At 48.1% G+C, this 12,020-nt stretch overlaps 1 protein-coding gene across 3 annotated transcripts in view; it reads left to right on the top strand.

Moving 5' to 3' along the window:
- The window catches only part of LOC117401413 (fibrillin-2-like), a 57,077-nt gene that overhangs the window by 21,750 nt on the left and 23,307 nt on the right, over window positions 1-12,020 (top strand). For all 3 annotated transcript variants that reach the window (XM_059015266.1, XM_059015268.1, XM_059015267.1), the window contains exons 8-23: window positions 619-744; window positions 3,081-3,206; window positions 4,872-5,024; window positions 5,992-6,198; window positions 6,657-6,800; window positions 7,421-7,540; window positions 7,977-8,102; window positions 8,492-8,614; window positions 9,080-9,355; window positions 9,697-9,750; window positions 10,046-10,171; window positions 10,481-10,606; window positions 10,778-10,897; window positions 11,008-11,145; window positions 11,597-11,647; window positions 11,766-11,891. In XM_059015266.1, coding sequence (XP_058871249.1) covers window positions 619-744; window positions 3,081-3,206; window positions 4,872-5,024; window positions 5,992-6,198; window positions 6,657-6,800; window positions 7,421-7,540; window positions 7,977-8,102; window positions 8,492-8,614; window positions 9,080-9,355; window positions 9,697-9,750; window positions 10,046-10,171; window positions 10,481-10,606; window positions 10,778-10,897; window positions 11,008-11,145; window positions 11,597-11,647; window positions 11,766-11,891 — 2,142 coding nt within the window. The remainder of the gene's footprint in view (window positions 1-618; window positions 745-3,080; window positions 3,207-4,871; window positions 5,025-5,991; window positions 6,199-6,656; window positions 6,801-7,420; window positions 7,541-7,976; window positions 8,103-8,491; window positions 8,615-9,079; window positions 9,356-9,696; window positions 9,751-10,045; window positions 10,172-10,480; window positions 10,607-10,777; window positions 10,898-11,007; window positions 11,146-11,596; window positions 11,648-11,765; window positions 11,892-12,020) is intronic.

Genomic DNA, 12,020 nt, shown 5'->3' on the forward strand with positions numbered 1-12,020 from the left:
GGCTAATGTCGAATGGACAACAGTAATTGCCTTTCACTTCAGTAACATGTTTTAGTTCTAAGACTTTTCAGCTTTAACAAGCAATGACTAAGCCTTGTCTAGTCTCGCTTAGCCAGGGCCCTCAATTCCAAGTTTACCCGCCTTAAACACAAAACAACCTTGATTACATGCACCATTACGCCATTGAAAATGACATTTGAGTAAGAAACACTTTTAACTTTGCTGGATCATGCTGCCTGTGTTTCTGTGGGGGCAGGAGCGGTTCTGCATCCCCAGTTAGGTAATTACGATACTGGACGGGGTGCAATGTTGCTATTAGCCTGTTTTCATTCAGAATCAAATTAAACAATTCATCCAAAACGCATGGGGTAATCTCCGGGAACGGAGCCACCGGATTGGTTGGAAGTGATGTAATGGCGCACCAATTAAAAAACTGAACAAGCAGGAGACAAGAGCCCGTGGAGGATTGGCCTCAGACTCATGCATTCAGCTCCAAACTGCCTTGTCGTTTGGTCGGCGTCTAGCAATTCTGCTCGGGCTTCTCTCCACATGCTAGTTGGCCCAAGGGGCTCTTTCTGCCATGCCCGCTGTAACAGGGTCCCCCGTCTCTTGTTTCAGATGTGGACGAGTGCCAGGCCATCCCAGGACTGTGCCAGGGAGGGAACTGCATCAACACTGTGGGCTCCTACGAGTGCAAGTGTCCCGCGGGGCACAAGCAGAGTGAGACTAACCAGAAGTGCGAGGGTGAGTCAAGCCGTGATGCCAGCTGTGGGCAGGATACCACACGCCCTTAACATGGGGCAGCATCCATGACTTCTAACATCCAGCTGTACATTCTGAGGGTAAAAGACACTTATTCGAGGAGACTGACCAATCCATCAGTGTTACGAAGGCTAGGCAAAAAGACAGGGAGTGAGGAGCAAATTCCCATGGCCCATGAAAGGAAAGTGACCAAATGTATAAAAATATATTTAAACAAAACATGTCTGTCTTTCTGTCCGTCCATATGCCTCACTTGCATATTTAGACCGCAGGGTTTGTTTTTCAGGGCTTGAATAGTCTTTTTGGGAAAGTGCATTTCATTAGGTTTACATGGTTTTTCAGGGAGGGTTTAGTATGAAGACAATAGTTTCTTTGAGGTATAATTAAATGAGTTTGTATTGCAGAAGTCCCTCAATATGTGTGTGTGCGTGTGTGTGTGCATGTGTGTGTGCATGTGTGTGTGCGTGTGTGTGTGCGTGTGTGTGTGGAGGGGAATAGTTACACAAGGTCTCCTTAATTATTGTATTTGACAGAATTGTAGCTTCTAATTAGCTGCCTGAAGAGATGGTTCTCATGGTGCCCCTCTCTCCTGCTGTGTGTGCGCGTGTGTGTCTGCGTGTGCGTGTGTGCGTGTGCGTGCTCTGGAAACAGCTTCATGGAGCTAGCCCGTACCTATAGGGAATAAACTATAAAAACAAAAATTAAAGTAACCACAAGGTTTTGGCAAGTGCCTTCTTCAGTGTGCTAATTGGCAGTGCAGTGTAGTGCAGCAGTACACTGAGAAGGCACTAGCCAAATTGTTTTCTAGTTGATTTACTTTCTTACAGTTGTGGATGATTTTCCTATAAGGGGCCCTTGGGAGCAGAGCGTCGGCCTCTAGCTGGGATGCTTTCGTTCTCTATAGGGTCTCCTTTGCTCGCTGTAGGAGGTGCACTCGTACAAGAGGGGGTTGCCCGTCTATCCATGTGGTCCAAATCACACGCTGCTTGATATCAGTCTGTATGGGGATCAGTCCCTATAGGGGATCAGTCCGTATAGGGGCCTGGGTTAAACCTTTATAGGTTAGGAATGTCTAGGGTCACGGTTTAGTCAGCAGAAACGCATTCAGGACCAGTCCTTTAATTAAGAAAGAAGGCAGTCATAGACTCCTGAACAGCTGGTCATTCTTGTAAAAGGCCGGATTGTTGTAACCGCGCTGTGGAAAGGTGCGCTTTGGTCTTTGAAGCTGTCCAGGAGCGAGGGAGGTGTAATTACAGGACAAAGGGAGACTGTGATGCAGCGGCCCCAGACTACCAGCTGGAAGGCTGTTTAGTGTTACTGTTCGTTCTGGCCTGGACTGACACCATTCAGCTGAGAGGAGAGAGGGGAGTGGCAGAGAGAGGGGGGAGAGGAGAGGGAAAAAGGAAAGAGAGGGGAAAAAGAGGAGAGAGAAATGAGAGAGATGGGGAAGAGAAAGAGAGGAGGGAGAGAGAGAGGAAAAGAGGCAGATAGGCGAGGTTCGGAAAGACAGGGGAAGTTTTTTATGGTTTTGACACTAAAAAAAGACAAAAAAGAATGGGTACATTTACAGTCAAATGCTAGTGAGCAAGAACGGTTTGCTTATCATAAATCAGACTACCCCCCCACCCCCCGCCACACAGACATATAGTACACACATGCAGAAGCACACACACACACACACAGAAACTCACAAGTTAAGTGGCCATTTATCCACATGCCAGATGTTTCCTTTTCTATACAGCTGTCTGTCCGCAGTGGGTAAAGTCTGGTCCCATTCACTGAGAATGCTGACTCTGGGTTTGTCTAGCTGCGTGGTGACCTCTGAGCGGCAGCAGTGCCTGGGAGAATGGGTCACTGCATGCAATGAGGTCTCTACCACAGAACTGCCCTTTAAAGTCTTACTGCAGAATACACATTGCAGAGTACATTACGGCAGAGGCACCCGTCACTGTGAGGTCTGGAGCGGTGCAGATTGAGGGAGAGCTGGGGGCTCTGTTACAGTATAGAGGGGTACAGATTGAGGGAGAGTTGGGGGCTCTGTTACAGTATAGAGGGGTACAGATTGAGGGAGAGTTGGGAGCTCTGTTACAGTATAGAGGGGTACAGATTGAGGGAGAGTCGGCTCTGTTGCAGTATAGAGGGGTACAGATTGAGGGAGAGTTGGGGGGCTCTGTTACAGTATAGAGGGGTACAGATTGAGGGAGAGCTGGGGGGCTCTGTTGCAGTATAGAGGGGTACAGGTTGAGGGAGAGTCGGCTCTGTTGCAGTATGAGAGAGAGTTAGGTTTGTGGTTGATGGTGCTCTCCTGTCTGTTTCAGATATCGATGAGTGCAGTACTATCTCAGGAGTGTGTGACGGGGGAGAGTGCACTAACACGGCCGGCAGCTATGTGTGCACATGCCCACGGGGCTACATCACCAGCTCTGATGGGACGCGCTGTATGGGTAAGTGGGACAGACGCCCTGCAACCTTGAGGCAGTGTACCTGGAAATGCCTTTATACTGTGGCTATGTTGAGGCACGGCACCCATTAATTCAACTTGGCTTGATGTGGTGTAATGATGCGCTGTGACAGTGTCTATGTATGTGTGTGTGTATGTGTGGGCAGCTATTACTATCAATGTCCCCACAAAGATAGTAACTCCTGAAAAAACGACATTGTGGGGACGTCCCCACTTTGTGATACACCTTTTTAAGAACTAACCATGCCTTAAAAAAAAGGAGTTAGAAATAGTAAATAAAAATATAGTGAGAGTCAATAAGAAGTCCCCACAAATATAGGAATGCAAACATATGTGTGTGTGTGTGTGTGTGTGAGCAGTGTTTGCATTGAATTACCGCAGAGGAAAGCGAGGGACACATTGATAAAAGCCAAGCGAGCTTGCACAGCTGACACCTGGACTGGGCTAACACAATGGCCCTCTTTGTTGCCTCCGGCACACGCAGGGTTAAGCCCGAGAGAGTCATTCTGTGCAGTTACTGGGCAGGTTTGGTGCTGTAGCAGAGAGCCGGCATGCCGTCTGTATAACTCCAGTGTTACAGGCCCCACTAGCAGACTGAGACGGAACCTGGTCCCAATGCATCATGCAGCAGCTATTTCCCAGAGCTAACATTCCACGCAGAGTGCACTGCCAAGTCCAGGACACACAATATTGTTTCTGGCCCCACTCTCTCTCTCTCCTTTCGCCTCTCTCGCTCTCTCTCTCTCTCTCTCTCTCTCTCTCTCTCGTGCTGTAGACACAGGAGTCTAGAGCAGTTAAAACGCACTGTGTCTGAGCCAGACAGATAGCTTTCCATGTTACATGTAATTAGCTTTCAATGAATCCACATGAAACTGATTCATTCCAGACTGCTGGCTCGTTAGAGTGAAGATAATCAGTGTACATGCAGTCCGATGTGTTTTAATGAATCTCCTCCCAGCGGCTGATCACTTAATAATACTGACATCCGCATAAGACACACCTCTTGACTGAGAGCCCGCTGTTGAATGCTAAGTCATTTGTCTTTGAACCGAACAGTTTGCGGTTCGCATCCAGCCCTTGAGACCCTGTTTGGGCGCCACGGTAATGAATTGGCATGTCAGCCCACTGAATTGGAAATACAAGGGCTGGACGTGAACCACGAACCGCAAGGTTCAAAGACAAACGACTTACCATTCAACTAAACAGCAAGCTCTCTAGCCGAGAGGTAAGTACGGGTCTTATGCTGATGTCAGTATTATTAACTCATCAGCCGCTGGGAGGAGATTCATTATATTGTGCAGTTTTAAAGGATTTGTTCGATATTTCTTCCAAGCCTTTCCCATTTACACACACTTGTGCACAAGCTCTCGCACATATTTATGTTGTATGTTGTACATAATAAAAAAGGACCAGCCCTCTAAGTGACAGCTTTGCTCGGTTACAAAAAAATCTGAATAAAGCTTGACTGTTTAAATGCATTCAATCCTAAAGTTCAGGGAATAAAACGGAAACTAGCATCCGTATTTTGGAACCCCAGCTGCTGAACAATGTGTCTGCTTGTCTTACAGTAGCATTCAAGTTTGAGAGCGCTGTTTTGTTGATGTGGCATTCTTATTAAACCTGTGCCCTCGCCCTTCTCTCTCTGCAGATCAACGCGTGGGAACTTGTTTCTCTTCTCTGGCCAATGGCCGTTGTGCGGGGGAGCAGAGTGGACAGTACACCAAGATGCAATGCTGTTGTGAAACAGGCCGCTGCTGGGCAGCTGTCCAGATCCCTGAGATGTGTCCAGTGAGAGGCTCCGGTGAGTAGAGCTCTGATACTGACCACAGCGAGGGCCCCTAGGCATTGCGACTGCAGAGCACAGTGTGCAGTCTTTTAACACAGGAGGAGAACTGCATATGTGTATTTCAATGCAGAAAAATACACTCAACAGCAGATATCTCTATTGACAAAAGCTAGTGGTCTAGGTTAGTAGAATTAAGAAACCTTGTCTGGACAGTTAAGCCCACTCTTTGACGTAATACACAATGCTCACCTGTTGATTTGGTGATGTGTTGCAGAATAAAGTACAATTTTTTTCACAATGAGAAATGTGTTAAAAATGAGGTCATTTCCTGCACTGGGCTTGTTTAAGCTATCACCAGGAAGAGAGGGGAGCTGAATCCTGTAGCAGCTTGCTTATCAAACAGGGAGCGATTACAAGAGCCTGCGTGACACTATTAAAATGCTTAGCGGTCATTTTCCTGACAAAAAGACGAGGGTAATTTTCGCTAATGCTTTAGACTCCCCTGAGATGAAATCAGAGTCGATGGCCTCTAATAGTCCCCTGATTTCTTTCCCCCCTGTCAGGAAAGGAGGCCTGTTTTGGGGGAGAGCTAACGGCAGCCTCCCTTTCTTTAGTGACATTTTCCAGGCCGCTGCCTGCTGAGAGCTGGGCTTGAGAACTCGTCTCTCTCTCACACACACACACACAAAGGGCTTGCTTACATGGTATCTAAAACCACAACTGAAGGCATTAAACTGAGGGAACATGAAGGCTTGGAACTTGGTTTTAGGAGACTATGTTTCAGGACACTGCTTGGCACACCAGGGGAGACTTGGAGTTTGATACAGCAACCTCAAACTAGGTCTCCCGTTCTCCTGGAAAGTGGCTTTGTGTTCCTTCAGCTTTAGACATTCTTTACCGCTTCATAAAGAACTGTAACTTAGAGAAATTGCAACCCAATAGGTAAGTTTCCATCTCAAACCCGTCTCCCTCTCTCTTCCAGATGAGTTTCACCGGTTGTGTATTGCGGGGGTTCCCCATGGTGGGGGGAGCAATGGGGGGTTCCCACAAATTCCTAACTTCAACTACAACAACGGGCCGGGCAGAGGCGGGAACGGGGGCTACATCGACCAGAGGGGCAACGGAGGCAACGGGGGAAACGGAGGCATCGGGGGTAACAGGGGCAACGGTCTTCCCAGCTCCAGCATCGGTAAGCAGAATCACGATTTATTATTTAGCCATCTCTACCCTTATAAAAGTTTACCATAGTACGGGGCTGGCCAACCCTGGCCCTGGAGAGCCACAATCCTGCAGGTTTTCTGGGTGTCTTTAAATCCTCAATGGCTAAACACCTGGAAAGAAAATGTTAGTGTTGACCGATGGAAAAAAAAACTGGTGCAATTAGGTATCTCGGGTGGAACGAAAACCAGAAGACCCTGCGGCTCATGGACCAGGGTTGGCCACCCCTGCCATAGTAAAAGCACAGCAAAGAGTAATAAAGCTCTTTTATTAATCAAGATAAAGGTTTGTGAATACGCCCCTATAGCTATGTAGTTTTTTGTCTTGTTGTGTATGTTTGTCTTTCACAAATAACAAATGCATTTCTTATTATGGAACTGAAGTTGTGTCAACTGACCTCCTGTTGGTTTGCGTGTGTCGTGTCTGCAGGCACAGCCACCCTGAACCAGACCATTGATATCTGCAAGCACTTCACGAACCTGTGTCTGAACGGACGCTGCATTCCCACCCCATCCAGCTACCGCTGCGAGTGCAACATGGGCTTCAGACAGGACGTGCGTGGAGAGTGTGTGGGTAGGTAGAGGACTCTCCGCACTGCACACCTATGAGCATCGCAACTCCTCTGAGCAAGACGTTTCCCACTTCATACTCCAGCCCGTACACACAGCAGCTGCACTACTAAATCATTGGATTATTATTATTATTATTATTATTATTATTATTATTATTATTATTATTATTAATTTATTTGGCAGACGCCTTTATCCAAGGCGACTTACAGGTGTTACAGGGCAATACAAGGTTACCGTCCAAAACAATATTTAAATACTTAGTAGGAGGGGTAGATTTCTGTTAATTATGGCTCCCAGCCAGCCAGCCAGCACACCACAAGGAGTTAATTGGGGAAGCTGGTTTGGATCTTCTCCCTGCCCCAATGCCAAGGCGAAGTCTCTGGAGGAAGGGGCTGTTTATCCTGGCTGGGATAGAGCCAAGATAAACTCCCAGCTCTGAGCTCCCCTCGCCAGGCAGGCAGGCAGGCAAGCAGGCCCCCCGGCTCCCATCGAGGGCTCAGAGTGGGAGATTGTTTCAGCTGGAGCTGGCTGTTTACTCAGGGGTCAGAGCAGCCCTCCTGCCAGCCTATCACAGCCTGCCGTTTCACCGATTTTGTTTTTTCTTGTTTGTTCGCTGCTCAGATGTAGACGAGTGCACCAGCAACCCCTGCGTGAACGGAGACTGTGTGAACAACCCCGGGTCGTACCACTGCAAGTGCCACGAGGGATACCAGAGCACCCCCACCAAGCAGGCCTGCATTGGTATGTCCCGTCTCTCAGCAACAGGGGTTTCTAAAACCGTCATGCAAAAATGCGAAATATTTATTTTATGGTAAAATGCATTTTTAGATAAAAAAAAAAAAAAAAAAATTAACAGGATCGTGCTATAATCACGATTTCATGTCACAAATCACATGACTAGAAATGACCAATAATAAATACCATCCTTTATCATCCTCGCTGTTACACTGCCACGTTTAATTGCGGCTCGCAAAATATAATCCAATAGCAATTAATCGAATAATTTTTGCATCTCCTTAATATATTGTCAATAGCACTATTTCCTAAGAAAAAACGCACCAAATGAAGTCTCAGAAGCTAAATACATATGCAGCTGGTTTTATTCAAAGGTTGCAACCTGCAAGGTTTTGAAGAGACGCTCCCGGTGTAGCCTGACTCTCGCTGTTCCTCCTCACAGATATCGACGAGTGCATCATGAACGGAGTGATGTGCAGGAACGGCCGCTGTGTCAACACGGACGGCAGCTTCCAGTGCATCTGCAACGCTGGCTTTGAGCTCACACCCGACGGCAAGAACTGCGTGGGTGAGTGCGCCCGCAGTACCGCGCCTCTCCTAGAGGGGGCGATGGAGGGCACGCTGTCCCTTGACTCCTTTACAGACATGCATACCTGCAGTCTGCACCATGGAAAACAATAGGGCATGATAAAATCGATCAGAATACACCTTGACTTTTTAAATTGCATACATTGTCGCAGCAGTACAACAGCAGTGTCCCCCACCTGGGATTGAACCCACGACCCTCCGGTCAAGAGTCCAGAGCCCTAACCACTATACCACACTGCTGCCCCACTGGTCACTGGTGCCTTACCAGTTGATCAATGACGGTTTACTGCTGTACCTTTTAATACAGAATCAGACTTGCAGCGGTCAGCTGCTCGCTCGCTCGCTGACCCCCTCCCCTCTCTGTTTCAGATCATGACGAGTGCGCTACCACCAACATGTGTCTCAACGGGATGTGCATCAACGAGGACGGCAGCTTCAAGTGTATCTGCAAACCCGGCTTCGTCCTGGCTCCCAATGGCCGCTACTGCACGGGTATGACTGGGAGGGGGAGCGGGGCTGAACCAGGGCGGTGGGGGAGAACGACAGGGGTGGACTTGGGAACGAGCGTGCGATATTGGAGGAGCTCTGCTGCCATAACTCTAGTTACCACCAGATGGTGCTAAAGGGCTACACAGTCAAGATGCAGGAGGACACTTGGTGACGTGTGAGGAAAGTTACACTTGTAGACAGATGATGATGAATTGAGGTTTGCCTATTCATTGAATGTAGAGCTGTTCAATTCTAATTATCAGTGATTTCTAATCTAAAAACACACACACACAAAAAAAAAATATCACTGACCGATTAAAGAGTAGCACAGCTTCAGTATTTGTTCTACTTCTAAGCATTTCGAGTACAGATTGTCCTTGCAATGTGATAAAAAGCGCCTTGCGTGGGACTGGCCTGATCTCACGGGTTGCCTTTCTGCTTCCTCTCTCCCTCCATGCTCCTCCTCAGATATCGATGAGTGCCAGACCCCGGGGATCTGCATGAACGGCCGCTGTATCAACTCGGAGGGCTCGTTCCGCTGCGAGTGTCTGCCCGGGCTGGCCATCGACGTGGACGGCCGTGTCTGCGTGGACACCCACATGCGCAGCACCTGCTACGGCGGCATCAAGAAGGGCACCTGCAACCGGCCGTTCCCTGGCGCCGTCACCAAGTCCGAATGCTGCTGCGCCAGCCAAGAGCACGGCTTCGGGGAGCCCTGCCAACCCTGCCCTGCCAGGAACTCCGGTAACCAGCGCCACCCTTTCAATACACTGCATTGCAAAGCTTCTCCTGGAGTATCATTGTGGAGAATAGTCTTGTGTCTTATTCTTTTTGGAACTGTAACTGTACTGTAAGTATTGGAGTAAAACAGCTTTGAGAATCTGGATCTTAGAGTGCAGGTCAAATGTGATGCTCATCAAAGTGTACTAAGTGTTTTATAATTATAAGGCAATGCAGCTCGTCAGGACCGTCATGTGTATTGTGCCGTGTTTAAGATGACCTGCGTTTCACTGCAGTGTTGTGTTGCTCCCCTGCCTGTGACACTGTCTGTCTCTAACCCTGACTGTCCTGTTCTGTCTCTCCAGCCGAATTCCAGGCACTCTGCAGCAGTGGCATTGGAATCACAGCTGACGGGAGAGGTGGGTTTATGCTTTGCCAAGAAAAGGGCTTTCCACATGAATATGTGCGGAATGCATCGCAAACGGGATTGGAATCAAGTAGAAAAGAGTAGATCGGTTACATTTGAAACACGAATCATAAAGTATTTTCTTAAATCATGGCGCATACTTATTTTATCATTGCTTTTTATTAATGCATTTTAATGAGATGGTTTATTCGTTGAAAGCCGCTATATAAGTCTAAGTTGGATTGCAATGTATATGGAGTAAAGCACCAAGACCGGCCTCTTGAACTCAGTGTGTGTGTGTCCCTCAGATATTAACGAGTGCGCCTTGGACCCAGATATCTGTCAGAACGGGATGTGTGAGAACCTGAGAGGAAGTTACCGCTGCATCTGCAACACGGGCTACGAGTCAGACCCCAGTGGCAAGAACTGCATCGGTGAGTCACAGCGCCCCCCGCGGGCACCCCTTTGTAACAGCAGCTCAGACCAGCCTCAAGCACGTGTTTGCGTATTGTGCTGAATTCCTCTGTCCCGTGAATGCAGGGTAGGACTACGGCACTTTGCAGGGTATTGATCTGCTTGAAAGGTTTTCCGATATATTCACTCCAGGCGGTCTACTTATTTCCTACAACAGAAGCAATGGGGTGTTCTGATACATGTGCACACTACTGTATATATATAGAGATAGAATAGATATATTGTTTTGTATTGTATATTGTCGGTTTAATCCACCCCTGTTCCTCTAGACATCGACGAGTGTGCTGTGAACAGGCTGCTGTGTGATAACGGCCTGTGCCGTAACACCCCTGGCAGCTACACCTGCACCTGTCCCAAGGGCTACGTGTTCAGACCTGACTCCGAGACCTGCGAGGGTGAGTCTACACTAGCTACAGCCAGCCCTGTCTCAGTCTGCTGTGTGCCAAGAGTCTTTAATTTTGTATGGCTGGATTCTTTTAAAATGACTGTCCGTTTCTTTTGTGTCAACATGTGGTTTTGTCCTCTTACACTCTCCCCCCACCCCCTCACTCTTACCTGCGTTTCAGACGTCAACGAGTGCGAGTCGAGTCCTTGTGTGAACGGGGTGTGCCGCAACACGGCCGGGTCCTTCAACTGCGAGTGCTCTCACGGCAGCAAGCTGGACTCGACCAACACCATCTGCGTGGGTAAGAGCCGTCTGTAAAACTGCCTGCCTGTTTCTAGGGTTTCCTTGTATCACAGGCCAGCACTGCCTGTGTGTGGTGTGTAACCCGCCTGTGTTTCTCTTGCTCTGCAGACAGCATGAAGGGTACCTGCTGGCTGAACATCAACGATGGCCGCTGCGAGGTGAACATCAACGGAGCCACGTTGAAGTCGGAGTGCTGCTCCACTCTGGGGGCGGCCTGGGGGAGCCCCTGTGACCGCTGTGAGATCGGTGAGGAGGCTTTTTACCAATAATCAAACCCAGCGATAGGAAACCTTCATAAATCCTTAATAAAAAAAAACTGGCGAAACCAGCATAAGCATATATTAAACTCGGTTTATTGATTTTTCCAGTTTCAGAATATAACAAAGCCATGATTACATCTGTATGTACATTTACAAAACCATCAATGCATCACATACAAAAAAAAGGAAATGTGTTATTAAAAGACCAAAATGTACTGAAGCTTTGTTTCCAGTGCATTTCATTTAAATATTTTTGTCTTGAATTTTCATTACTATATCACATTAACAGATGAAAAACAAGAGCACAAGCATATTAAAGGATGCGCTGCAGGAATTTCAATTGCAACACCAATATATGTCACCGCAGTGTACTGCTAGTGTGTTTGAGGTATGCTTAGCTCTGGGCTGATCGTCTCTCTCTCTGTGTCTCTCTGCAGACACAGCCTGCCCAAGAGGCTTTGCTAGAATGAAGGGCGTCGTCTGTGAAGGTAAGTCCTGCAGGGTATCTACTATATACAGTGTGGAGCTGCTTTTCAACATCTGGAATTTGGTTTACCGGAACACCCCGCTCTAACCCAGCTGTTTTCCCTCCCCCTGCCTGCCCAGATGTGAACGAGTGTGAGGTGTTTCCGGGCGTGTGCACTAACGGGCGCTGCGTGAACAACCAGGGGTCCTTCATGTGCGTCTGTCCCGAGGGGCTCACCCTGGACGGGACGGGACGCACCTGTGTTGGTAAGCGAGGCGCTGGGATTTCGGTGCATCCTGTAGAAACAGCAGAAAGCTCTCCCTTTCCATGGCATTGGGTAGGGGGAGGCTGTCTTTGCTGGTTGTAGATGTACAGATGTTTAGAAGGTGGGAATG

The sequence above is a fragment of the Acipenser ruthenus genome, chromosome 49 (assembly GCF_902713425.1).
Source record: "Acipenser ruthenus chromosome 49, fAciRut3.2 maternal haplotype, whole genome shotgun sequence".
NCBI classification, from domain to species: Eukaryota; Metazoa; Chordata; class Actinopteri; order Acipenseriformes; family Acipenseridae; genus Acipenser; species Acipenser ruthenus.